The following is a 27,777-nucleotide window of genomic DNA, read 5'->3' as shown; positions in this document are numbered from 1 at the left end:
CCTACTGAATCAGAATCCTGGGAATGGAGGGGGAAAATCTGCAGGCCTACCGAGCTCCCAGGGAATCCTAAGATAAGATGAAATTAAGGAGGTCTTACTTAACACGTCCTTCTTGCCTTTTACTCGTGCCTTCTTCTCAGGCTGCCTAATAAGTCAGAGATTCAAACGGGCTGCAAAGGGGATGGTGGCCAAGGAGTGATGGCCTTAATCCCATTTTCTGCTAGCTCCCCTCACTGACTCTCCTCAGCTTTCAGATGCCAGCTCTCCTTTCCAAACGCCCCCTCTTCCTCCCAAATACCCTCCCCCTTACCCTTGAAGCTACCCCCTCACTTAAGGGCCTCAAGATCCTTCTCTCTTCCCTCCCCAAGTTCTTCCGGCCCTCCCTCCACCATCTCAGGTAACAATTAGCCCAGACCTTTCAGCTAACCTCCTCTATGGCCCCACCCCCTCCCAGGCCTTGGCCTCCTCCTCGCTGTCCAGCCGCCCCTTCACTGCTCTTCCCTTGGCCCTGCCCCCTCATCAGGCATACACAAAGCCAGAGCTCCCCCCGTCCAGAAGGTTCGAGACCTTTCATAAGGCCTTTGCCTAGGCCTAGCTCTTACCACTGATTTCCTCTGGCCTCACCTCCATCTACCTGGGCTCACCCCTTAAAGCTGACCCCTCTCCTTCAACGTTTCCCCCGGCCCCGCCCACTGTTAAACTTTTCCCTAGCCCCACCCCCTTCCAGGTGGGCCCACCTCCCCCGACCCGTCCAACTTCCGGATGGCCTCGCCCACCGACAGCCTTTTCCCCGCCCCTCATCCCTGTATAACCACGCCCCTTCCAGGTAGTCCCGCCCCTCCAGGCCTCTCTTCAGACCCTGTCCCGTACAAGGGTTTCGGCCCTCGTCTACCTTCTACCCGGCCCTGAACCTCCAGCGGACGCAGCCCCGCCCCCTCCAGCAGCCTGCTGCCCGCGCTCTCCCCTCCGCAGCGCGCTCCCCGCTGCCTCAGCGACCCCTACGTCCACTCTCTGCAGCCGACCAGGCGAAGGCATGAGCCCCGAGTTTACGACACGCACGCCGTTCCCCAACACTAAAGGCCCTCACGGCCGGCGCCACTTGCCTCGCGCCGAGCCCGCGCGCCGCTGTCCTGAGCGTCACACCCGGAACCGCTCGGCGCTACACTGCAGTCCCAAATTCGCGCCACGGACTTCGCGCGCAGACTTCGGCGGGCGGGGGCGGGGCCGAGTCGAGGGGCGGGGCCGGGCGACGTCCGCGCCGCCGCCACACGGAGGGCGCTGGGAGTTGTAGTCTCCAAGACGCGAGAGTGCCAGGAAAGGGGGTGAAGTGGGGCAAGCCCTCCCGCAGAGCACGCTGGGAAACAGCCCCGAGCCTTCTGTTGCTCTGGATGAGTGGGTGTGGCTGGCGGTCGGCGGAGCGACCGGCGGGAAAAGGGAGATTCGGTGGAAGCCGCTGCGCGACGCACGGCGGGAAGAGAGGCGGGAGGCCGCGCGGGGCATCCCGGGAGCAAGGGCCGGGCCGGGCCTCGGCGCGGGGCATTGTGGGATGTGGACGCCGCTCCGGGGCGGGTAGGTGAGTGGGGAGGGGCGGGAAGGGTGCACATCTGGGGGAGGGGAGAGGCACAGCTGGGTGGGACAGCCGGGATGGGAGGTGCCAAGGCAGGCAGGGCTGGGAGGGGTTGCGGAGGCTGGAGCCGGTTGGGAGGGGCTTCATGAGGAGGGAGGCGCAGCTGGACGTGGGGGAGCATTTGGGGTGATGAAGTCCATCTAAGGACGACGGGCCATGCTAGGACGAGGACCCATATCTGGGGGAGGATGATAGACGTAGATGGGAGGAGGGGGCCACAGCTGGGCTCGGCGGTGCATCTGGGCAGGTGGGGACCACAGATGAATATTGGTGACACTTCTGAGAATTGGCCACAAGTGAATGGGGCACACACCTGTACGCGAAGGGGCCATACTAGATGTGGGGAATAAGTCTGGATATAGGAGCATCTCTGGGAAGCAGAGGCACAGCTGGATGTGGCAACTCATATAGGGGTCACATGTTGGAGAGGAGCAACATCTGCCCAGTATCTGAGACACATCTGGGGAGGAGGGAGCCACAGGTGCATGAAGAATATGACTGGGCTTGAGAGGTCCGTGACTGGATGTGCAGAGCACATCCGGAGATGGAGCATCTTTAGAGGCGGGCACAGCTGGATGTGGGTTATAGCCCCTGTGTACGCTCATGGAAGGGGGAGTTCCAGATGAATGGAGGCACTAGAGGTTACCGCCAAATGTAGGAGGCACATCTGGAAGGGGAGGCGGTCCTACCTGGAAGCCGGGAACACATTCGAGGAGGTGTCCACAATTGAGTTTAAGAATCATATGTTGGGAGAGGGACCCCAACTGTGCCTAGGGATCACATTTATGGAGGAGGTGACCAGAACTGGAGTTAGAGATCAGGATGACAGGTTCCAGCTGTCCCAGGAATAAAGCAGGGGGGTGGAAGGAGACCATAGATGGGCTAGAGGTTCATGTATAGAGATTAACGGGTATATCCCGCCCCAGGCCCCACCTGGATAGAGGCATCAGCACCGAAGAGGCAGGCCGAGAATGGAGGAAGCAGGACGCCTTGGGAGGGGATGGATCTGATACCCGCGTGTCCTCCCCACCCCTCCCACCCAGGCGCCCCAGGATGGAGCCCCCACCCGGCACGGCAACGGGGCAGGAGGAACAGGAGCTGCGGGAGAGGGCCTTCTTCTCGTGGGCCGAGTTCAGCCGCTTCTTCGACGCGTGGTGCCAACAGCGGCTGGCGCTCTTCTTCGTCAAGAGCTCCATGCACCTGGCGCGCTGCCGCTGGGCCAGCGCGCCCCCGCTCTACACTCTCATCGATGTGCTCAAGTACAGCTACGTGCGGCTGGTGTGCAAGGACGTGCGCGCGCCCAGCCGGCCCGCCGTGGGGTGCGTGAGCTGAGCCTCCTGTCCTGCTGGGGGCTGGGGGGGAAGGGCGGCCCGGGGGAGGGGGAGGCAGTGAGCCCTCACCCCAGAGACTGGGAGGGGAGAGGTGCCAACTAAAACCGCTAAATACACCTTGAAGAGAAGCCGAGAGGGTCAAGGAGGGAAGCTTCCTGAGATGGAGACAGAGCCATTTTGCTGGAGGGACCGAGGCACAGACAGAGGGTGGGTTCCACTTAGGGATTTTAACAGAGACCCGTGGAGAGGCAGGGAGCGAGATAGACACACACACCCAAGAGACATTAAAAAAGAAAATTCCAGAAACATGGAGACATGGCACCAGAGACACCAGCCAGCCAGAAAAACAGGTGAGAGCCAGATTTGGGACACCTACAAAGAGATCAGAGGCTGAGCTGCAGAGAAAGCCACAGGACAAAAATAGAAAAAAAAAAAAAAGAAATCCATCCATTCAGTAAATACAGGGCCAGGTCCCATGCTGGGAACTAGGGATATTTCATTTGGGTGAGTGGGGAGTTTAGCACTACAGACAAATTCCCCACCCTTCTGGAACTTTCGTACCGGACAGAAGACTGACATGATATGAACAAGGTCACGAATAGTTCCCTCCGACTGTAACGCTACAAAGGGCTTGAAGAATCCAAGAGGGCTAGGGAACATACCCAAGTGGCCAGGGGTGTTCTAATTGACCCCAATTTTAAACATTCCCCATACAATGTTGGGTTCCCAGCTTCCCTTCAAGCTCGGGAAGAGGCTGAGACCTTGTTCTCTTGTGGCAGATGACCACCCCAATTAGACGGGGCATTGGCGCTCAGGTTGGCCCCAGACTCCACTGCTCTCTGCCACCTCATCCTTTGCTACATCCTTGTTTTGCCTGTCTGGCCCCTGTCTGTGTGTGAGTTGGAGACCCTTGGGTGGGAGCCACGGACAGAGGGGTGCACTTAAGAACACAGGCTCTGCCTGCTGGCTGCTTGAGACCAGCTCCACAACTTCCTGGGTGGGTCTCTTTGGGCAACAGATTTCTCATCTCCAAGCCTCAGTTTCCTCATCTCTGAAAGGGGGTTAGCGTAGTACTTGCCTCGTGGGGCTGTTAAGAGGTTACCGTGAGCAGGAAGGCGTTTACCCAGTGCCTGGAACACGGGGCGGCTGGGTACAGGAGAGCTGTTACAGGAGTCAAGAGCACAGACCAGGGAGCTGGCAGCCTGGGTGCCCACCATGGCTCTACTGCTGATCAGCCTATGACAATGAGCTCGTGACGTCCCCTTTCTGGGCCTCAGCTGCCTCCCTGGGAAAAGGCGAGAAGTAATAGTATTGATCGCGTAGGTTTTGTGAGGATTAAATGAGCGAATACATGCCAGTCATTCAGAAGAGAGCCCAGGTGAGCACTTGGTACCAGTTAATTAAACATTTATTGTGAGAATTACGGCTCTCAGTAGCTTACTCACTGCTTATTCTGGAAACAGACTTGGAGATCCGGAAGCAGAACAGGATCAAACACCCATCATCACCCAGATACCTAGAACACGAGAGCTTGCCGGAAGCTTAGGCCCAATCTGGAATCTCTCCTTGTTAACAGAACCCAATGCAAAGCAACAGACACTTGCTGAGTCCCTACTGTGTGTATGCTCTTCGAGGGGTGTGTGGAACCCAGACAGCAGGTCTCTGCCCTTGAGCAGCTCAGGATCTAATGTAGGAGACAAAGACACCCCCCCACAAAAAAAATGGCCCAAAGTAGTGAGAAAGATGTTGAAGAGGGAGATGGAGGAGGATAAAAGAGGAATGGTCAGCTCTACTGAGAGTTTCCAGGGTGGATCTAGAAGGCTTCCAGGAAGAGGTGACCAGTAAGTGGAGCCTTGAAGGATTTTCTTTGTTTATATATTTGTGTATGTACAGTATTTGACTTAAACACATGGCACATATTACATGCAGGTACTGTCCCTCTACAAATATCGGAGGGGAGCCAGGGGGCAGAAGGGATGGGAGGGAGTGACAGGCCAGCCAGGAGGCAAGGACAGTGCCTTGGGCTCGGGCCTGGTGACTGGGTGGACAGTGGGATGTTCCCTGGATGGGGATCCCATCACTTCTGAGCCCCTCCATCCCTCTAGCTGCTCAGGCAGGGTCTGACCAGTGTCACAGCCCAGGGACCGAGGACAGAGTCTGGAGAATTAGTATATTAGAAAAGGCAGGACATGTGGCTGGCATGGTGTCAGGTCCAGACCTGCGGGGCTGAGTCCAAGGGCTGGGACTTTATCCTAGGGCACTGGGGACCCCTGGGAGGGCTGTGAGCAGGGTCAGCTCTGGGGGTAGGAAGACCCTCTGGGGTCTCATGGGGGATGGACTGGAGGAGAGAAACCAGAGGCCAGGCAGGTGGCTGGAGCTAGGGTCCAGGGAACTCACAGAAGGGCCATCTTTCCAGCCGCTCCTTCCGCCTTTCCTGGAGGTTGCACAGTGACCTCCAAATCACCATCCCTGCCTCTTCCCCCCTCCAGCTCTGGTGCTCTCCCACTCTCCCCCAGCCTCTCACGGCACTTCCGTTGCTAGAACAGGATTGCCAACCTTTCCCAACATACACCAGCCTTTGGAAACACAAAGATCTTGAGAACCTGAAAGATCCAGAAGAAATGGACAAGTGGAGTGCAAAACAAAGCAATGGTACTTTTTAAATCTTTTTGGCTGCACCACGTGGCTTGCGGGATCTTCCCAGACCAGGGATTGAACCCAGGTCACAGCAGTGAAAGCCCGGAATCCTCACCACTAAGCCACCAGGGAAGTCCTAGCAATGGTACTTTTAGAAGAAAAAAAGATGTTTGAAAATAGCAGCGACTTTTTTAACTGTTTACCAGGCGCCAGCCCCTTTTCTAACCATATACATAATTTAATCCTCTTATTGAATCCTCTCAACAACCCTGCAAGGTCAGTATTATTATTAGCCCCAATTTCCAGGAAACTGAGGCACAGAGAGGTTAAAGGATTTTCCCAAGATAACACAGCTGCTAAGAGGGAAAACCAGGATTTGGACCCACACAGTTTGACCACAAAACCCATGTTTTTAATTACCATTCTATCTCCCTCTTCCTCCCTCCCTCCCTCTCCTCTCTCTTTATTTCACTCATGGATCGTTATTATGAGAGTTGAATGTGCCGACACCCTAAGGATATTTTGGTCCTAGGTACCATGTGTTTGTTCATTCATCCAAGAGGTTCGTTTTGAGCACCTACTATGTGCAGGGTGTATATGTTTTAGATGCTGGGATTTCAGTGGGAGTACTCCACATTCAGTGGGGAGCATTCATTACAGATGGGCATCAATCAAATCATCACCCCAATATGTGATGGAATCTGCCTGGGGATGGTCAGGGAAGGCTTCCTGGAGGAGTGATGCTGTGAAGGATGAGTAGGACTTAACTAGATGAAGGGAAAGGATGTTTCGTGAAGAGGGAGAGAACTTACAGTAAGATGGTTGCAATGGAAATGTGAAAAAAGTGGATGATTTGGAGAGTTTAAAAGACATGATAGGACTTGGTTTTGGTGGTTTTGGTGGGATGAGTGATGAGTGGTGTGCCTGGGCACCTGGGTTTCAGACAAGGGGATACAGTCATTTACTCATCATTTGTTTACTGAACTGAGCACCTCCCGGGGGCCAGGAGCTGTTCTAGGTGCTGAGGATACAGCAGTAAACAAAACAGACTAAAATTCCTGCCCAAGTGGAGTTTACAGTTACGGGGGTGGGGGTGGGGGTGATATTATTCCCCTAGATAGATGGAGAGAAATGGCCTATTGAGGCTGCCGTAGACCATTGTGTGGGATACTGGGAACCCACAGAGGGGACATGCCATTCTCTGGTAAGATGCACGGCTTCCCAGAAGAGGTAAGCTCCCCTGAGCGGGGGTTTGTTCTAGGGGCTGAAACACCCAGGCCCAAAGAGGTCAAACCAGAGAGTTTCCCCAAAGCCCGTGAATTTTTCTAGACAAAGGTACTGGGTAGAACCCCGTGAACTTGCCATTTTGGTAGGTCAGAAATGGCTGTGTGTTGGAAATTTGTTTGAGTTGCATCTGATACCATCATGGTGGCTCCACATTTGTATTTTATTTAGAATGATTTTACACTTTCAATTTTTCTGAATTTGCATTATTTTTGTTACTTTCAGTTAGGCAAAAAGTCTCAAATGCTTATGTAGATTTTTTAAATCTGTCAGGCTCCGGGGTTTTACTCCGTGCATAGAGGAGAAGAGGGGTGTGTCAAGGATCCCCTTCTGACTTAACAAAGACAATTCCTAAGTATTTAGACTGGAGGTTCTCAGGGTGGATCCTAAGAAGGATCCCCCTCCTCAGGGACTGTTTAGAAAGAACGTAGGAGCATTTTGGGGGTGGGGTGTACTACTGGCATTTACCCCCTGGGAGCCAGGCTTCTTAACTATATGCCAGGCCCCAGATGGTCTATGTTACAAGGGTTGGCAAACTAGGAGCCCTTGGGCCAAATGCAACCTGCAGCTCATCTTTGTAAGTAAAGATTTATTAACACACAGCCACACCCATTCATTTACATATCACCCATGGTTGTGTCTGCAGTATAGCAACAGGACATATCTACCGTCTGGCCCTTGGCACAACAAGTTTGCTGACCCCTGCTCTATAAACGTGAAATCTACCAAAAATGCTGATCTCACCTCCCCTTGGAGAAACATGGACCTGCTTTCAGACAACAGATGCCAATTTAAATATTATCAGGGAAATATACTCTGATTTTCTTTTCCTCTATTCTCTTTTTGTGTTTTGTTTTGTTTTTGTTTTTTAAATATTTATTTACTTGGCTGCATTGGGTCTTGGTTGCAGGTCTTAGCTGTGGCACGCAGGATCTTTCGTTGCAGCACACGGGCTTCTCTCTGTTTGTGGCGCGTGGGCTCAGTAGTCGCGGCGCTCTTTCATTTTCTGCCATGCTGGATGTCACTCCCTAAATTGATGTTAGGTGATGGGCCATGCCCTTCAGTTTGAAAACCGCTGTTCGGGACAGACTTGCTCACACACAAAGAGATGTATAAGAGAGTGTTCGCTCAAGTGTTGTTTGTAAGAAGGGAGAACTGGAGACAACATAACAGTTGGCGGAGTTGCAGAGTGGAATATTAGGCAGCAAGTAATGAAACGTAAAAGTCTCGAAGAGCTGAGGAGTGAAAAAGCAAGCTACAAAAGGATATATAGAGTGGGATGCTTATATTTGTTTCCTGTTGCTGCTGTAACAAATAACTACAAATGTAGCGGCTTAAAATAATACAAACGTCTGACCTAACACCTCTGAAGGTCAGAAGTCCAACCCGGGTCTCACTGGGCTAAATCAAGGTGTCTGCAGGACTGCGTTTCTTCTGGAAGCTTGAGGGGAGAATCCGTTTTGCTGCCTTTTCCAGCTTCTAGAGGCCACCCACTTTCCTTGGCTTGCAGCCTCTTCCTCCACTTTTAAAGCCAAGAGCGTAGCATCTTTCAATCTTTCTCTGACTCTGACGTTTCCGCTTCCCTCTTCCCCTTATAAGGACCCTGTGATTACCTTGGGCCCAGTATCTTCTCCTCATCTCAAGATCCGAATTTAATCATGTCTGCAAAGTCCATTTGCCATGTACAGTAACATTGCCCAGCTCCTGTGACTAGGATGTAAATATCCTTGGGGGGGGGGGCTGTCATTCCGCCCAACATCATGCTAGAAAACAAAAATTTCCCAAGTAAACTTCTACTTATTTATTTATTTGGCTGCGCCAGGTCTTAGTTGCGGCATGCGGGATCTAGTTCCCTGACCGGGGGTCAAACCCAGACCCCCTGCTTTGGGAGCACGGAATCTTAACCACTGGACCACCAGAGAAGTCCCCCAAGTATACTTTTAAGAAAGGCGAAACAGGGCTTCCCTGGTGGCGCAGTGGTTGGGAGCCCGCCTGCCAATGCGGGGGACGCGGGTTCGTGCCCCGGTCCGGGAGGATCCCACGTGCCGCGGAGCGGCTGGGCCCGTGAGCCATGGCCGCTGAGCCTGCTGCGTCCGGAGCCTGTGCTCCGCAGCAGGAGAGCCCACAACAGTGAGAGGCCCGCGTACCGGGAAAAAAAAAAAAAAGAAAGGCGTAACACACATTCAGAAAAGTGCACACATCCTGCATGTACAACTTGATGAATTTTCCCCAAGTAAAATGCACATGTAACCAGCACCCAGTACAAGAGACAGAATACATCCAGTGCCAAGAAGCCCCCCTCCATCATCCCCCCCATAACCACTCAGGGTAACCATTGTCCACTCTTTGGCCAGCAGAGGTTAGCTTTGCCTGTCGTTGAACTTTCTATAAACTACAACCACGTGGCGGGTCTTCTTTTGTGTCAGACTTCTTTCATCCAGCATGTTTGTGAGATCATCCATGTTTGGGGGGAGAGCAATGGTTTGTTGATCCTTATTGTTGATTAGTACGTTATTTTTAGGAATATATCACAACTTGTTTTCCTATTCTGTTCCGTGTTTGGGTTGTTTCCAGTATTTGGCTAATATGAATGGTGCCGTTATGAACATTCTAGTACACATCTTTCGGTGCTCATCTGCAGGCATTTATCTTGAGTGGAAATGCTATTCACAGAGGAGGTACATGCTCAGCTTCAGGAGATACTGCCACTCCGTTTTTCAAAAGTGACTGTACCATTTCACACTCCCATCAACCACATCTGAGAGTTCCAGTTGCTCCACGTCCTCACCAACAGTTGATGTTATCAGTCTCTTTTATCTGCTGGTGTAAAGTGGCCTCTCCCTAGGGTTTTTTGTTTTTAATGAAATATACCTGATGTATAATGTTGTGTTAGTTTCAGGTGTGCAGCAAAATGATCCAGCTACCCACAATATATATATTCTTTTTCAGATTCTTTTCCATTATAGGTTATCACAAGATATTGAGTATAGTTCCCTGAGCTATACAGTAGGTCCTTGTTGGTTATCTATTTTATGTATAGTAGCGTGTATATTTAATCCCAAACTCCTAATTTATCCCTCTCCCCCCTTTTGCCTTTGGTAACCATAATTTTTTGTGTGTGTGCGTGGTACGCGGGCCTCTTACTGTTGTGGCCTCTCCCGTTGCGGAGCACAGGCTCCGGACACGCAGGCTCAGTGGCCATGGCTGACGGGCCTAGCCGCTTCGCGGCATGTGGGATCTTCCCGGACCGGGGCACGAACCCGTGTCCCCTGCATCGGCAGGCGGACTCTCAACCGCTGCGCCACCAGGGAAGCCCCATAACTTTGTTTTTTATGTCTGTGAGTCTGTTTCATGAATAAGTTCATTTGTATCATTTTTTTAGATTCCACATATAAGCAATATCATATGATATGTGTCTTTCTCTGTCTGACTTACTTCACTTAGTATGATCATCTCTAGGTCCATCCGTGTTGCTGCAAATGGCATTATTTCATTCTTTTTTGTGGCTGAGTAATATTCCATTGTGTATATATACCACCCTAGGGTTTTGATTCGTGTTCCCTTGATGCCTAATGAGTTTGAGCCCCTTTTCATGTGTACACAGTTTTAAAACCTGGTAACATACCTTCCACTGTTTTTTTTAAAAAATGTGTATTTTTAAATATTTATTTATTTTTGGATGCATTAGGTCTTCGTTGCTGCACACAGGCTTTCTCTAGTTGTGGTGAGCGGGGGCTACTCTTCGTTGCGGTGTGCGGGCTTCTCATTGCGGTGGCTTCTCTTGTTGCGGAGCACAGGCTCTAGGTGCGCGGGCTTCAGTAGTTGTGGCTCGCGGGCTCTAGAGCGCAGGCTCGGTAGTTGGGGTACATGGGCTTAGTTGCTCCGTGGCATGTGTTTATAGATACATTAAAACATATGTGGGAATGCTCAATACCTAATTTGGTTAGTGGCTACCTCTGGGGTCAGAAGGAGGGAGGGGACTTTGTTGGGACAGCGTTCACAGAAGGCCTCAGCTTGCAGTGTTGTTATCACTAAATCAAAAGCGGATACAGGAGTATATGAAATGTTTTATTTCTTAAAGTTGATTGAGGTAAGTATAATAAACTATGCATTCACTTTTAATTGAGCTGGGGGGGGTGGGTGCAGAATTCTAGCAAACGTACAGCACTCCCCCATGTTCCAGACAGTGTTTTTCAGTGCTTTCCAGGTATCAATTCTTTTAATCCTCACAACAACCCTATGAGAAAGGTATGATAATTATTATTCCCTTTTAAGAGGAAACTGAGGGCTTCCCTGGTGGCGCAGTGGTTGAGAGTCCGCCTGCCGATGCAGGGGACACGGGTTCATGCCCAAGTCCGGGAAGATCCCACATGCTGTGGAGCGGCTGGGCCCGTGAGCCATGGCCCCTAAACCATGGCAGCTGAGCCTGCACGTCCAGAGCCTGTGCCCCGGAGACGGAGAGGCCACAACAGTGAGAGGCCCGCATACTTCAAAAAAAAAAAAAAAAAGAGGAAACTGAGGCCCAGAGACCTGAAGGGACCTGCCCAAGGTCACAGAGCTGGCATATTCTTAAGGCCCTCTACTCTTCTCTATGCTTGAAACAATTTATTTTTAATTTTTATTGAAATATAATTGATTTACAATGTTGTGTTAGTTTCAGGTGTGCAGCAAAGTGATTCAGTTATATATGTATTCTTTTTTTTAGATTCTTTTCCATGATAGGTTATTATACGATATAGAGTATAGTTCCTTGTTGGTTATCTATTTTATATATGGTACTGTGTATATTTTAATCCCAAACTCCTAATGAATCCCTTCCCCTCCTTGAAACAATTCTTAATGTTCAAAAATCATAATAAGAGTAAAGGAGAGAGGAGAGAGAAGGCAGAAGAGGGCAGGCAGCAGGGTGATGTGACTGGCGGCCGTGGTCGTTCCTCCCGCAGGTCCCCCCAGCCCGGCTGCCCGGCTTTCATCATCGTCAAGCTGAGCCCGCTGCGGGACCGCCTCGTGGTGACAGAGTGCCAGCTGACCCACTCACACCCGGCCTGCCCGCTCGAGTTCGCCTACTACTTCCGCCCGGGCCACCTGCTGGCCAACGCCTGCCTTCCCGTGCGCACCACCAACAAGATCTCCAAGCAGTTCGTGGCCCCGGCCGACGTGCGCCGCCTGCTCTCCTACTGCAAGGGCCGCGACCACGGAGTCCTGGACGCCCTGCACGTGCTCGAGGGGCTCTTCCGCACCGACCCCGAGGCCAAGGTGGGGTCTCGGGAGAAGCAGGCGGTGGGGGCGGGGGGGGCGGGGCGCGGCTGCGGAGAGGCACGCCCAAGACTCGCGGGCCGTTCATTCATTCATCCATCCGCCCACTCATCCATTCACGCCTTTCATTCATTCCTTCGCGTATTCATTCAAGATTTATCGAGGCATGGGGTGGTGGTCGGGGGCGGCCGCCTGTAAGATGTGGCCCCGTCCCTACCCTCAGAGAACTCATCCCCTAAGGCAGCGCCCTCCACTAGAACTTTCTGCGGTGATGCGAATACCTTGTGATTCCGCGCTGTCCAGTATGGTAGCCCCGAAGCCACACGTGGTTATTGGGAGCTTGCCCTGCGGCCAGTAGGACTGAGGAACAGAATTTTTAAATGGTATTTCATTTTCACGAATTGAAATGTAAATAGCCACTTGCAGCGATTGGCTACTACAACCTTGCATGTCCGGGGAGAAACCAATCATAGACGCATCCAAATATGGTATCAGGTCATTAGGGTTGGGCTAGGAGGAAGAGGATCCAGAGTGATGGAAAGTGCTATTTTAAAAAAAAAAATTTGTTTTTAACTGAAACGACACACATAGAATATGCACAAATGAGAAGTATAGAGTTTGGTGAGTGTTTACAAAGTTAAAAACACCCCTGTGCCCACCACCCAGATCATGTCTTAGTTAGGGAGGGTGCTACATGACATAATACGATGGATTGGAGAGGAGAATGGTAAAGAATAATAGGGCGAGGGCATGGACAATTGTAAGGGTGCTATTTTAATGTGAGTGGTCAGGGAAGGCCTCTGTGAGGACATGATGGTGAAGCAAAGGAGACAGACTGGAGGGAGGGGATCCCCCATTCTGTCTTCAGAAGGAAGTGAGTTCCAGGCAGAAGGAAGAGCCAGTGCGAAGGCTCAGAGGCTGGAACGAGATCCGTGTGCTGGAGGAACGGTGAGAATACTGCTCCTCCACGAGGAATCTTTCTTCTGCTTTGATCCAACTTTAGGGCTAGGGTGGGTTTGGAGGGAAGGATAGAAGGAAGGAAGGAAGGAAGGAAGGAAGGGAGGGAGGGAGGAAGGAAGGGAAGGAAAGAAAGAAAATTGGTTTCTCCTTCGGGCTGTGCTTTTCTCTCATGCATGGAAGAGGTCCCAACTCAGGGTTGAGATGAGGCGTGATCCCACTCTCCAGAATCAAGTCCAGAGCACTCCCCCCATCTCCATCTCATGCCCAGTAACCAGCCCTCTTTCAAGCCACCAACAGAAACCCAGCCCTCTATCCATACATAGTATTGATAATAATTTAGGAAACGTTTATCAGGCACTTAGTACGTGCTGGGCACTACCCTAAGTGCTTTATAAATTGTAATCCATTTAAATACCACTAGCACACTATGAGAAAGGAATCCACCATTCTCATCTTCACTTTACAAATAAGGAAACTGAAGCACAGAGAGGGCCAGTAACTGGCCCGAGGTCACACAGCTACTTAACCACAGAGCTGGACTTCAGACCCACACAGTCTGGATCCAAGGCCATGCTCTTCACCACTCTGCTATTCCCCAGTTTGGAAATGAGGTTCGGGCCCCTCCCGGTCAGTTCTAGCTCTACCCTGGAAACACCCTATGTAGGGTCGCCCCTGCAAGAAGCAGCATATTCATAATGGAAAGCTGTCAATGTCAAGGGATCATCCTTTTAACGCCCAGTTTGGACGCTGTCATGAAATCTACCCTAAACCAAGTTTGGCTCCTGGATCTGTGATTTGCCCCACCTTGATTTTTTTTTTTTTTTTTTAAATGTATTTATTTTTATTTATTTTATTTTTTTTTGGCTGTGTTGGGTTTTCTCCAGTTGCAGCGAGCACAGGCTACTCTCTGTTGTGGTGCACACACTTCTCACTGCGGTGGCTTCTCTTGTTTTGGAGCACGGGCTCTAGAGCACAGGCTCAGTAGTTGTGGCTCACGGGCTTAGCTACTCCGCAGCATGTGGGATGTTCCCGGACCAGGGCTTGAACCCGTGTCCCCTGCATTGGCAGGCGGATTCTTAACCACTGTGCCACCAGGGAAGCCCCTTAATTTTTTTTTTTTTTTTTTTTAATCGCATTATAGTTGATTTACAATATTGTGTTAGTTTCAGGTGTACAGCAAAGTGATTCAGTTATACATATAAACATATCTCTTCTTTTTCAGATTCTTTTCCCTTATAGGTTATTACAAAATGTTGAGTATAGTTCCCCATACTATACAGTAGGTCCTTGTTGGTTATCTATTTTATATATAGTAGTGTATATATGTTAATCCCAACCTCCTAATTTATTCCTCCCCCTGCCTTTCCCCTTTGGTAACCATAAGTTTGTTTTCTATGTCCGTGGGTCTATTTCTGTGGGTTTTTTTGTTTTGTTTTGTTTTTTTGCGGTACGCGGGCCTCTCACTGTTGTGGCCTCTCCCGTTGCGGAGCACAGGCTCTGGACGCGCAGGCTCAGTGGCCAAGGCTCACAGGCCCAGCCACTCCGTGGCATGTGGGATCTTCTCGGACCGGGGCACGAACCCGTGTCCCCTGCATCGGCAGGCGGACTCTCAACCATTGCGCCACCAGGGAAGCCCCCACCTTAATATTTTTAAAAGAAATGAAGAAGTTCTAGAAAACCAAGAGACAGACCAGTGAAAGGGTTATTCCTTTTTTAAAACATTTAAATTGGCTTTTTGAATATGTAAGACATTCACATGGTCCTAAATTCAAAAGGTACAAAAGGGTATGTAGTGAAAAGTACCCTTGTCACCTCCTGCCCCTCAGGGCCCCTCCTCAGAGGCCGCTGGAGTATCAGTGGCTTATCCATCTTTTATATATCTTTCTGTTCTATGGCCCAGTGCTGTCCAGTGAAACTTTCTGTGATGCTAGAAATGATGTGTGTCTGCGCTGTCCAGTAGGGTAGCTGGTGTGGCTATTGAGTGCTTGAAATATGGCCAGTATGACTAAGGAACTGAATTCTTGATTTTTTATTATTTTTATTTATTTATTTTTTTTGTCACAATGGACGGCGTGTGGGATCTTAGTTCCCCGACCAGGGATTGAACCCGTGCCCCCTGCAGTGGAAGCATGGCGTCTTAACCAGTGGACCGCCAGGGAAGTCCCCTGAATTCTTAATTTAACTTAATTAATGGAAATTTCGACAGTCCCATGTGGCTAGTGGCTTCTGGATGGAACAGCACAGCTCTATACACAGATACATTTGCATGTCTTTATTTTTAACCTTATTTCCCCTTGTCCCCTCCCCCAGCAAGGTTGCACGTTATACCCACATTTTTGCATCTTGCTTTGTATACTGAGGCGTGCCAGATGGTAGCATCTTTTGTTCTTCCTCTGGGGCCGGTCAAATCACCCTGAGAAAACTCCAGCCACTTGGCTGGCTGGCAGGTTAAGGCCAGGCTGCCAGCTTCTGGGATCCATGTTGGGGAAGAGAGCTGGGGAGCTGGCCCTCCATCAGTAAGATGCACAGAACAACCACTCCCCCCTCTTCCGCCAGCAGATGGGCCCGATGTCCCCAGGGCCAGCAACCCTCTCTGTTTTACCGCCTCCACAGAATAAATCTCCAGCCACCTGGGGGTGAGAAAAAGCTTAACAGATCTAACTGCTTCTAAAACAGCCCTCATATCTTTTGTTTTAACCTCCCCACACTGCCAGGGTTTGCCAGTTCCTTTTGAGGACTCTGCTATTGGTCCCAACTGATGGGGTTTTTTGGGGAGGTTGCTTTTGTTTTCTTTTTTGTTGGGGGGAGCGGTGGTCAGCTTGTCCATCTGCTTTCCAACTTCTGAAGTTTGGGTCCTGTTGTCTCCTTTCCTAATGCCTCTATAACTTAAAAAAAAAATTCCTTTTCTATAGAGGTACTTGAAGGTCAGGAAGGAGTGAAACTAGCAGGATGTGTTCAGTCTGTCACCTTTACATGGAAGTTTCACCTGGCTTTTTTCACTTATAAGATATAGCAAAAGAGCTCTGGGTGTTATTCTCTCTGCTTCCAGCAGTTTCCTGAAGGAGCGATTATATTTGAGAAGTTGAATGCCAGGGACCTCCCGCGTTGAGGTCGTTCACTTGCTCTTGGGAGGGGGTCAGACAAGAAGAGTGTACCCCAAAGCCACAACCACCGTTTGTGGGCAAGACTGAGTGGCTGCTTCAGCCCAGGAGGTGTTAAGACCTTTTATAATCTGCCCTGAGGCCGTGATGATGGGCTGAGGAATCTAATCCCATCTCCTTTCTGGCAGGCTCCAGGGTAACCAGCAAGCCAACTGGCTTTCTGGGTGAAGACGGATCCTGCACAGAAACGTTGCAGCCCTCTCTCATGTGTACGCTTTGGCTTCTGAGAAAGGCGAAAGTTGCTCTGAGTGTGCTACTTTTAAGAATACTAACTGGTCAGCTGGTACAATCTCAGCAGAGGACTCTTTGTCAATATCTGTCAGAATGACCAAGCCGTTCACCCTTTGACCACTCCCTCTCCCACTGCTGGGAATTTATCCTGCAGATGTAGTTGCGCAGATGCTGAATGATTTCCACGCAAGGTTAATCACCGGGGTTCGTGAAAGTAAGATTGGAAACAGCCAAACCCCACCCATGGGTAATGGTTACATGACTGGAATACTATGTAGCTTTAAGCAAGAGTGAGAACAATTCTAGGAACGGATCTGAACAGATCTCTCAGTTACAAAAAAAAAAAAAAAAAGCAAGGAGCAAAACAATGTACATGGTATATTGTATGTATAAAACGGAGAAAATAAGAATATAAAGGTGGCTTGCTTGTATTCACATAAAGAAAATCTAGAAGAACAGCAAGAGATGTGGATGGACATAAGAATAACGAATGGGGCTTCCCTGGTGGCGCAGTGGTTGAGAGTCCGCCTGCCGATGCAGGGGACACGGGTTCATGCCCCGGTCCGGGAAGATCCCACATGCCGCGGAACGGCTGGGCCCGTGAGCCATGGCCGCTGAGCGGTTAGAAAATAGAAGTAGGAAGAGGACCCAGTGCTGGATAGCTTTCTATTATTTGACTTTGGGACCTTGTGAATTTTGGCACATTTGAATAATTCATTTTAAAAGAGAAGATAAAAAATAGACAATAGTCCCAATGTGCCACACTGATCTGTTTCTCTCTAGAAAAGAAAAATTCGGGATGAGCGATGAGTGTCCTAAGATGTGACAGTCAGGATGGCCTGGGTTTTGCCTTAGTAACAACCAGCCCTGGAATCTCAGTGGCTTACCTCACTGAACTTTATTTCTTGCTCATTGGCCAAAGCAAGTCACGTGACCGTGGAGAACTGCAGCGGGGCAGAGAGATGCAGTCCTGCCAAGTGCCCAGGACAGGAGAAACCCACCATTACTTGGCACAGGGAGAAAGACAACCACAGGCTTATAGAGCTGTTTCGCTGAGGGTCTCCCAGAGCCCTGTCTGAATCTGGGGCTTGTGTTTCGCCTGCTCTGTAGTTACCCTGGACTCTTGTGACTCAGTCTCAGCCTTTCTGCCTCTTCCTGGCTCCCCAAGGGAATCTTCTCTGTGTCCAATAGCCTATTTTTACATCAGGCCAGCCACTTTGGGGGTGATACAGTAGCAGCTAAAAACTTGATTTTATTTGTACAGATATACACTAAAAACTTTATATACATTCTAGCTGTGCCACTTCCTGGCTGGGGAACATCCAGTAAGTTGTGAACAAGTTATGTAACTTCTCCAGACCTTGGTTTGTTCATCTATAGAATGGGGATAATAATAGACACTACATCATAGTTGTTAGGGTTGTTGTGTGAGGGTGAGTGAGTGTGTGTGTGTGTGTGTGTGTGTGTAAGGAACAGTGCCCGGAAAGTAGGAAGCTCTATATGGTTTAGCTATTTAGCTATTATTTTTATTCCCTCATTTTTGGCGGGGGAACAGTCTAGAGAATAGTATTATTCTGTTCACATGAAAAAGGCGTCTGTGTACCTGAACGTAGGAAGAGGTGTGGGTAGGGAGTGTTGTGTGGCATGGTTTCTGATGTCCACATTTGTGGAATCTGGTCTATGGTTAATGCATCCCTGTGCCACCGATTTGCGTGTCTAAGATGGTACTCCCGATCATTCCCATCCTCCAGTCTGCTCCTCCCTGGGCTGCTCCATCCCCGCTTGTGCCCCTCCATCCCCGCTTGTGCCCCGCCATCCACTCTGCGCCTCAACCCAGAAGCCTGCGTGTCAGGCCCGTGCGATCACTTTCGTGAAGAGTCTAGTGGTCAGCTGTACAGGCCCTGGGCCCAAACTGCCTGGATTCAAATCCCAGCTCTGGTGTTTACTACCCGTGTGACCCCAGGCAAGCAACTGAACCTCTCTGTGCCTCAGTTTCCCCATCTGAAAAATGGGGATAGTGATAACAGGACCTGGTGTGCAGGATTGTTGTGGAGGTTGAAAGAGTTAATGCCTTGGAACTGGGGGGTTAGTTCTCCCCAGGACTTTACACACGTGAAATCTCCTGTTCATATTTATTCATCTTTCGTTTGCAGGCTCTCTCTTCCCACTCAGAGGTGTCTTATTGGCCCTCCTCAGTGCTTGAGCAGCACTTGGCATGTCTGATTTGCTCAGTAAACATCTGGTAGAGAAATTCATTCATTTATGTATCCCCCTCCCACCTTCATCACATGTCACCACACCCCTCCAGTGTCACCCACACATCTCCGTCCACACCTTGTTTCCCCCCCCCCCCACCATCCTTTATGACCTGGACTTGAATCCCAGCCCTACTGCTTGTTAGCACCATGATCTGGAGCAAGTCACTTCCCTGGTGTAGTCAGGGACCCTAAGACCACCCTCAGGTTCAATGGGGACTCACAGAACTCAGCAAAGCCATTATACTCACGGTTACAGTTTATTAAAGGATACAGAGTACACTCAGCAAAGGGGCGCATGGGGTGGGGTCCAGGAGAGACCAGTGGTCTCTCCCAGTGGAGGTATATGGACAGTGCTTATTTCTCCCAGCAACAGTGTGTGACAACGCGCACGGAGTATTGCCCACCAGGGAAGCTCACCCGAGCCTCGAGTCCAGGGTTTGTATTGGGGTTTGGTCGTGTAGATATGACTGCCTGGGTGGCTGACCTCAGTCTCCAGCCCCTCTGGAGGTCAAGCCCAAGGCCCCCACTATAAACCAGTTGTTATCAAGAGACTATTTAGAGTGGCCCAAGCCCCCCAAGTGAACAAAGACACTCTGTCGGGCAGGACATTCCAAGGGCTTAGAGGCTGTCTCCTAGGAGTCAGGAAAGAGCCAGACCTTTCTTTGGAAGGTGTGGGGTTTGGATAACCCAGACTTGCTGAGTTAATCCTTTACTGCAAACCTGGAATCTCTCAGCCTCAGTTTCCCTATCTGCAATATAAGGAAAATAATGGTCCCCTCTCAGCAATCACCCTCGCTCAGTCAGAGGACCCCACACTGGGAATTCCCTGGCGGTCCAGTCGTTAAGACTCGGCGCTTTCACTGCCCCATGGGCCTGGGTTTGATGCCTGGTTGGGGAACTAAGATCCCACAAGCAACCACACACCAACCTCTGTCCCATTAGCCTTTCTTTTTAGCATGTCCTCCACGCTCAGATGATAATAATAATAATAACAGCTATCACTCAATACACACTGACCTCGTGCCAGGCACTGATCTCCATGCTTCATGCAGATAAGCCCATTTAATCCTCATAGCAACTTTATAAGGTCAATGCAGTTACACTCCCCATCTTTGTGGATGGGAACAGCTCAGGCACAGAGAAGTTCAGACACTTTCCCTAAGTCACACAGCTGATGCATAAATCCTCACAGTTAGTAAGAGGAAGAACCTGGATTTGGATCCCTACGGTCTGGCTCCAGGATCCAGGAACCCTTAACTATCCAGTCATTGGGCCTCTCGGCTGAAAGCAACACTAGTCGTGTTATTGTTCATGGAGACTTGGCCAGTGCAACAGGGCAGGACTTGCACCTGCCTCATTCAGTCCCTTCTCTCTCCTCAAGGCTAACACAGTGTCAAGCACACAGTAGGTGCTCAGTAAATGCAGTTTAATGAACAAATGGCTGTGCAAGAAAAGCTTATGTGCCCTCTTTAGAAAGAAAACTCAAGATCAGAAATCTAGGTTTTCTCTTTAAGAATGAAAGTCAGCTTTTAATTAGGCAAGTGCTGGCCAGCTCCAGAAAAGTCTCAAGGCAAATACGTTTTGCTGTTTTTACTTTTCTCTTATTCCTTTTCCCAAGGAGAAAAAGGTAAGAACTTACCTAATACTATAGAAACATGTAAGGTTTTTTTTTTTTAACCCATTATGCCTATTAAAAGTTTCTTTTTTTCAAATTGAAGTATAATTGATTTACAATGTTGTGTTAATTTCTGCTGTACAGAACAGTGATTCTGTTATACACACATATACATTCTTTTCCATTATGGTTTATCACGGGATGTTGAATATAATTTCCTATGCTATACAGTAGGACCTTGTTGTTTATCCTTTTTTTTTTTTTTTTGGAGCTGTAATTGACCTATAACATTCTGTTAGCCTCAGGTGTACAACATAATGATTTGATATTTGTATATACTGTGAAATGATCACCCCAGTAAGTCTAGTTAACATCCGATGACTTTTATCTTTACGTTAGTTTCTAGACCAGCACCGTCGAATAGAACGTTCTGTGGTGATGGAAATGTCCTCTATCTGCACTGCCCCATAGACACTAGCCTCACGTGGCTGTTGAGCAGTGAAATATGACCAGTGTGACTGAGCAAGCTGATTTTTATATCTTTTAAAATCTTAATTTAAATATAAATAGCTACTGTATCGGACAAAACTGTCCTAGATGGAAATATCTGCTAAGATAAATTAAATCATAAAGTAATAGTAGGTGTAAAAATTAATGATGGGTGAAAAAAATGATAGTGATATTGTAACCAATTCAGTGGTAAGCTGACTAGGCTTTTCTATAAAATTTATTGAATGCCTCTTCTATTTAAAATGCTGAATGTATAATTTTAGGGTGAGGAAAGCAATTTTCTTGCTCCTTTTGGACTCCACTGGACTTTTTTTTTTTTTTCTTAATAGAGTTGGTTTGTTGTTGTTGGCTTTTTGGGTTTTGTTTTTGGTTTTTTTTTTTTGGTCTTAAAAGTGGAGAACTGTGCATTGCATTTTAACTGGTTTCATAGGACGAGGTCCGATTATGGCAGAATGGTTTGTGGAGAGATCTGTGTTTAAACTGTATTCCAATCCTGGTTCTGCAGCTGTGGGCCAGCTCTGCAGGGCCTGGCTGAAACAGTCTTAGCCATCTGCCTGGTATAGGGGACCCTAGCTCATCGCTGCTAATCTCCCTACCCCATTAAGTGGCTTTTGTGCAAAAATAATGAGGCCAGAGTGGCTGAGGCCAAGGCAGACGAGAAGGACAGAGATGAGGCCCAAGGGCCCGATCGCCCAGTGCACAGCTGTGGCCTGAACTCTGGATTTGACTTGAAGGGTGATGGGAAATTCTGGGAAAGGTTTTTAAGGAGGGGAGGGGTTGATCTGGTCAGTCTTGAAAATGCCCCCCAGCAGCGGTGTGGGGGACAGGGAGAGACAGGGAGCCCAGGCAGAAGCGGCTACAATAATCCAGGTGACAGATGGTGATGGCTCTGACCAGTGGCCGTGGGGGTGGGGAGAAGGGGTCAGATTCTGAAGGTCGCCGCTAGGATCTGGGGATGGGCTGCATGCGGAAGAGCTAAGAATCAGCCCTGAGTGCCGGAGCCTGAGCTGTAAAGTGGGTGGTGGAGCCATTGCGGAAGAGACAGCCGACCAAGGAGGGGCAGGTTGGTGGGGAGTGAGAATCAAGGGTGCCTTCGGGCCATCAGTCTCAAGGGACAAGTGAGCTGTCTAAGGGTCCATGTTGCTGCAGACAGGTAAGTAGGTGGGTCTGGAGCCTGGAGATACAGAACTGCGAGTTACCAGCTTAGAGATGCTAAAGGCCATGTAACTGGATGAGATCACCTTGGCTGAGCCTAGAGACGAGAGAGGAGAGGGGAGAGCCTGGACGAGCTCTGCAGCGCATTAGAGGTGGAGCAGAGGAGGAGGGGCAAGCAAAGGAGACTGCAGAGGAGATGGCTGGGAAGAAGGAGGAAAGCCACGAGTTTTTCAGGGTGACAGAAGCCAAAAGAGACCTACGTTCCAGAAGGGGGACAGGGTCACTGTACTGAATGCTGCTGAGCGCTCACGTGAGACGGTAACGATAGCTGGGATTTGATACATGCCAGGCATCATTCCAAGCTTTGGACACGGATAATCTCTATTTAGCCTCACCGCAAGCGTTAAATAGACATATATTCCCATTTTGCATAAAAGGAAACTGAAGCTAAAATGCCAGAGGAGGGAACTCCCTAGCGGTCCAGTGGTTAGGACTCCACGCTTCAACTACGATCCCACAAGCCAGCTCGGCGCAGCCAAAAAAAAAATGCCAGGGAAAGTGACTTGCCGGAGGTCTCACAGCTAGGAAGAGACAAAACCAGGATTCAGAACTAGGATTCCAAGCCAGGATTCCCTGAACTTCCACTCCAGAGACACGGCCAGTGGATATCACTGCACATTCTCACATTCACACATTCATTCACTCACTCGTTCGGGATGTATTGAGCTGTGGCTCAGGCCAGGAGCCATTCAAAGCATCAAGGGATGCAAAAGCCAAATGAAGCAATCTCCTTGTGGGGCTTACATCTTAGGGAGGGCAAACAGGCAATAAGCAAAGCAGCAGATAACGATGGAACACGCTTCAGGGTGGTAAGTGCCACGGCCGGAAGCATCCAGAGAGAGCTGTGGTGTCCGCTAAGACGGGCTGGTCAGAGAAGACCTTCACGAGCACGTGATCTTTAAGCAGGGATGATAGTTATAGTAATAAGGAACACTTCAAGATCACTTACTATTTGTTGGGTGAGTACTGTTCAAAAATATTAATATTTGTGCCAGGCAACGTTCCAAATCCTTTAATTCATTTCATCCGTCCAATCACACTCTCATCGTCATCATTTTGCAAATGAGACAGGGGTCAGGGAAGTTGCGGAAAGCCACACAGCCAGGAAATGGGGGCTCCAGGGTCTCAGCCCAGGCCGTCTGGCTCCAGACGCTATGCTGGACTCAACCCTCCATGCATGAAAGAATGACTCTTCAGTTCCCAGAAGGGGAAACTGGGAAAGGAGGAGGTTAAGGAGGAAGCTGAGGCACAGAGAGCTCAAGTCACGTAGTTAAAAGCGTTGGTGAGGCCGGGACTCAAACCCAAGCAATCTGGCTCCACAGTCTATGCGTTTTACTTCTAGACCAGTGGCTCTCAAACTTGAGCGCGCGTGGGAATCCCCGGGAGGGCTTGTCAAAGCAGATTGCTGGGCCCCTCCTCGGGAATTTCTGACTCAGCAGGGCTGCGGTGGGCCTGAGAGTATGCATTTCTGTCAAGGTCCCAGCAGGCGATGCTGACGCTGCTGCTCCAGAGCCTATACTTTGAGAACCACTGCCCTAGAGCGCCTCTGACCGCAGGAAGGAATGAATACCCGGTTCCTAGTAGGGGGAACTGAGGCTCAGAGAGGCTGTCTAGTGGGCAAAACCACACAGCTCTTAGACGGTGGTGCCGGCATCGGAAACCCAGGCAATCCGGAATCCGCGTTTTTAATCATTCCCCTGCACTGCCTCCTGCTGGTCAGAAATGCACGCACGCATGAAAGAATGAATGAACGGAGTCCCGTTTCCCCAGGGCGGGGAAATCGTGGGCGGGGCGACCCAGGGCACCTCCTGACCTCTTTCCCCGCCTCTCCGCCCCCGCCCGCAGGTGAAGCTGGTGTTCGTGGAGGACCAGGCGGTGGTAGAGACCGTGTTCTTCCTGACATCGCGCACCCGGGCGATGCTGCGGCGCTTCCCGCGCATGCTCCTGGTGGACCGGCTGCCGGGGCTGCAGGGCGCGCTGGATCTGCTGGCGGTGCTGTGCGTGGACGGCGCGGGCCGCGCGCGTCAGGCCGCCTGCTGCGTGGCGCGGCCCGGCACTCCGAGCCTGCTGCGCTTCGCGCTGGCCTCGCTGCTGCAGAGCGCGCCCGACGTCAAGGGCCGTGTGCGCTGCCTCACGGCCGGGCCCGAAGTGGCGGCACAGTTGCCCGCCGTGCGCCAGCTGCTGCCGGGCGCGCGCGTGCAGATCTGCCGGGCGCAGGGCCTGGAGACGCTCTTCAGCAAGGCGCAGGAGCTGGGCGGCGCCGGCCGCGAGGACCCGGGCCTGTGGCCGCGCCTGTGTCGCCTGGCGGGCGCGTTGTCGCCCGCCGCCTACGCCGAGGCGCTGGCCGAGCTGCGCGCCCACGGCCCGGCCGCCTTCGTCGATTACTTCGAGAGCAACTGGGCGCCGCGCCGGGACATGTGGGTGCGTTTCCGCGCCTTCGAGGCGGCCCGCGACCTGGACGCGTGCGCCCTGGTGCGCGGCCACCGCCGGCGCCTGCTGCGCCGCCTGAGCCCCTCGCGCAGCGTGGCGCAGTGCCTGCGCGACCTGGTGGCCATGCAGTGGGCCGACGCGGCTGGGGAGGCGGCGCCGGATGTGTCCGACGATGGGGGCGCTTGGCTGGAGGGTGAGCTGGGGAGGGGAGCCCAAGTGGAGAACGAGAGGATGAAGGGTGTGGAAACCGGAAACTGGGGCGGGGCGCGGAAGGAAGGAATTTTTAGGAGAGAAGCCCAGTTAGAGAAGGAGTGGGCCAGAGGGCTGGAGACCAGAGACCGGGAAGGGGCTCAGGTAGAAAGTGAGAAGGGGAGAGGGTTGCAAATCCGAGACTGGAGAGGGGTCCACTTGGAGAACCAGAAGGTGAGAGGGCTAGAGGGGAGTGTCTGGAGAGGGTCCCAGTTGGAGAACGAGCACCTGAGAGGGCCCGCGATCAGAGACTGGAGGGGGGGCCCGCTGGAGGCTGAGAAAGACTGGGGTCTGGAAGGTTATATCTGGAGGGGGGCCCAGGTGGAGGACCAGAGGTTGAGAGGATTGGAAGAGTATACCTGGAGGCTGGCCCAGCTGGAGGACGGAAGGATTAGGCTGCTGGAGACCCCAGACGGGAGGGGGACCCTGTTCGATTATGAGAGAGCCAGCAGTCTTGACGGGAGCTCCTGGAGGGGGGCCCAGTTGCACGATGAGAGGGTAAGTGGACTGAAAACCAGAGACTGGAAGGGGCTGCATTTGGAAGCAGAGAAGGAAAGGGGGCTGGAGGTCAGAAACTGGAGGAGGGTCCATGTGGAGAAGCCCTCGGAATTGGTCCCCGAGAACGGAGACCTAAGGGGGCCCCAAGGGGGAGATGTGAGGCAGAGAGGGCCAGAGACTAGAGAAGAGCGAGCAGTGAGGTTGGGTGTCAAAAGAAGAAGGGACCTGGAGGATGTAGTTCTGGTCCAGCTTGGGGACACAAGGGTGACAGGCCTGGAGAATGGAGATGGAGGGGGAGCCCAGGCTGGGGGCCCCAAGAGCAGAGGAGGGCAGGGGATGGAGTGTGGGGACACAGCAGGGGGCCGTCTAGGGCTGGGGAATGGAGTCACGTGCAGCACTCCTGTGGGGACTGTGTTGGAGGGTGACTCAGAGTGGGCAGTGACAGGGAGGATGTACCTGGCGGCCGGAGAGAGCGCACAGGAAGGAAGCGGAGGAGAAGGCCCCAGGGAATCAAAGAGGCCTTGCTGCCCCTCGGAGGAGGAGGAAGTGGACTGGGAGCCCCTGGCCAAGTTCCGAGCGGCCTGCGGGCCAGAGCTGGCAGAGCTGGTGGCCGAAGAGCTGGCCTTCGCCCGGCAGCACGGCACCCGCGGTTTCCATTGGACAGGAGCTGGCTTTGCCCTGAAGGACGGCACCTCGGACTTCTTCCTGGACGGAGCCCTGACGCGCTGCAGCTGCTCCATCCATGCCGCCCGGCGTCTGCCCTGCCGCCACCTCTTCGCCGCGCGCCTGCTCACAGGGGCAGCCTTATTCCACATGGACCTGCTCAGGGATTGCTGGGGGAGAGCCCCCGAGCCCTGAGCCTGCTCGCGCCTGCCCGTCACCCTCCACGGTGGGGGCGGGAGGGCATCCTTCGATCCCAAAGATAATGGGGCTGAGCCCAAGGAGGCCACCCCAGTCCCCCCGTCCACCTCCTGGGGCATCCAGCGGCTTCATCTGGGCAGTTTGCCTCTCTGGGTCCGAGGGGAGGCAGACGGTGTGGGTCTCGGAGGTCCTGGAGCCGCAGCTGTGGCAGATGGTGGTGACCAGGGTGGATTCTGAGGGCTTCCCTCCAGAGAGGAAATGTGTGGTGAGAGGGTGTAGACAGGGTCAGGTCCGGCCAGGAGAAGGAAGGGGATAAAGCTGGGGGAGGGGAGGACACCAGGTTGTGGGGAGAGCCTGGCAGGAGGAGGGAAAAACGGGGGGTAATGAAGAAGAGGGAAGGGGAGGAAAGACAAAGGGGACACAGACATGGAGGAGAGAGGACAAGAAAAGAGGCAGAAATGGAAAAGAAATGGGGACAAATGGGAAGGGAGGAAAGGAGAGGGGGTGGGGGAGGGGAGGAGGAGACAAGGATGGAGGAGAGGGAAGAAAAAAAGGAGATGGCAAAGAAAAGGCATGGGAGAGGGGGGAGAGAAGAAACGAGAGGGGAATGACTTGGGGATTTCTCTAAGGCCTGGAGTCTTGGATCCCCTTCACCTTCTGGTTGGTCATTCCCGGAAGAGGCAGAATAAGAGGGGCCCTGGGAGTCTGGTGGGATGGGCTGGCGGCTCTGCAGTGGGGGAGGGGAACCCTCTGGACGTCTGTGCTTCAAGATTGGAATAAAACAGTATTTTGGTTTCTGTGCTGAGTTCTTGGCTTGTGGGGGAGGGTGGGAGGCCCAGACCCAGAGGGCAATTGAGATGGTCCAGCATTCCTTGACTTTTTCTATCGACAGGCCCTACTGTCGATGGAATGCAGGGACCCAAAATGAATCCATCTTCATGGCAGCTCAGGCCTCATCCTCCCTTGCCTGGACCAGTATGCCATGGGAACAGCTTGCCAACATCCGTGGATCCTCCAATGAATGACTAGTCCGTGCCAATCTCGGCCACTATGCCAGTGATTGGTTTATGAATGGGCGTGGGGCCTGATCCTGCCCAATGGGTCCGCTTAGGGCAGGGAGGCTTCTAAAGTTTCTCTCAATCCTAAGGAGAAGCCCCAGAATGAGACGGTTAGGCCTAAACCTGCTTGCAAGCCTCTTGATAGGATGTGAGAATGAAGGATGTCATTGAGGATGACAGAGCTAAGAGATGAGGAGAATCTGGGGAGCCCCCCTGGCGGTCCAGTGGTTAGGACTCTGCGCTCTCACTGCCAAGGGCCCAGGTTTGATCCCTAGGCGGGGAACTAAGATCCCATAAGTCATGCTGCAAAAAAATAAAATGAAAAGAAAGAATAAAGAAAATCTGCATCTGGCTGAGTCCCTAAAGTCTGCCCTATGGGGTTGGGGGCGGCAGCTTCCTAAGTAAGATAAAAGATATTTTAATACTAATGGCAGTTTGAGTTGGGATTTCTGTTATCTCAACTGGTGCGGGGGACTGCAGGTGATAGAAATTCAGGTGGAAATAGCTCAGCACTTCTTAAACTTTATGAACAGATGAATCACCAGTCGGTCTGCGGTGGGGCCCAAGATTGTGGAAGGTTCTCCGATGACGTGGTT

General features: G+C 51.5%; 2 protein-coding genes across 3 annotated transcripts in view; one reads left to right on the top strand and one right to left on the bottom strand.

Moving 5' to 3' along the window:
* LIG1 (DNA ligase 1) overlaps positions 1-1,228 on the bottom strand; it is a 41,697-nt gene extending 40,469 nt beyond the window's left edge. For both annotated transcript variants that reach the window (XM_032613798.1, XM_032613799.1), the window contains exon 1: positions 1,104-1,228. The gene's annotated coding sequence lies outside the window, so the exon portion shown is untranslated. The remainder of the gene's footprint in view (positions 1-1,103) is intronic.
* A 142-nt stretch (positions 1,229-1,370) lies between these two features.
* ZSWIM9 (zinc finger SWIM-type containing 9) lies at positions 1,371-26,487 on the top strand. The gene is made up of 4 exons (XM_032613797.1): positions 1,371-1,573; positions 2,671-2,946; positions 11,823-12,135; positions 23,931-26,487. Exons 1-4 carry the CDS (start codon positions 1,389-1,391, stop codon positions 26,118-26,120), a joined length of 2,964 nt encoding a protein of 987 aa, XP_032469688.1. The 5' UTR covers positions 1,371-1,388; the 3' UTR covers positions 26,121-26,487.
* The last annotated feature ends 1,290 nt before the right edge of the window (positions 26,488-27,777 follow it).

Source organism: Phocoena sinus, chromosome 19, assembly GCF_008692025.1.
Source record: "Phocoena sinus isolate mPhoSin1 chromosome 19, mPhoSin1.pri, whole genome shotgun sequence".
Lineage (NCBI taxonomy): Eukaryota > Metazoa > Chordata > Mammalia > Artiodactyla > Phocoenidae > Phocoena > Phocoena sinus.
This window is presented reverse-complemented; position numbering and strand designations above follow the sequence as displayed.

Excerpts from the sequence above, each read along its gene's own strand:
- ZSWIM9 (XM_032613797.1), top strand. The coding sequence starts at position 1,389 with ATGAGTGGGTGTGGCTGGCGGTCGGCGGAGCGACCGGCGGGAAAAGGG. Across the intron at positions 1,574-2,670 it reads CGCCGCTCCGGGGCGGGTAG|GCGCCCCAGGATGGAGCCCC; the intron begins GTGAGTGGGGAG and ends CCTCCCACCCAG. Across the intron at positions 2,947-11,822 it reads CCCAGCCGGCCCGCCGTGGG|GTCCCCCCAGCCCGGCTGCC; the intron begins GTGCGTGAGCTG and ends TTCCTCCCGCAG.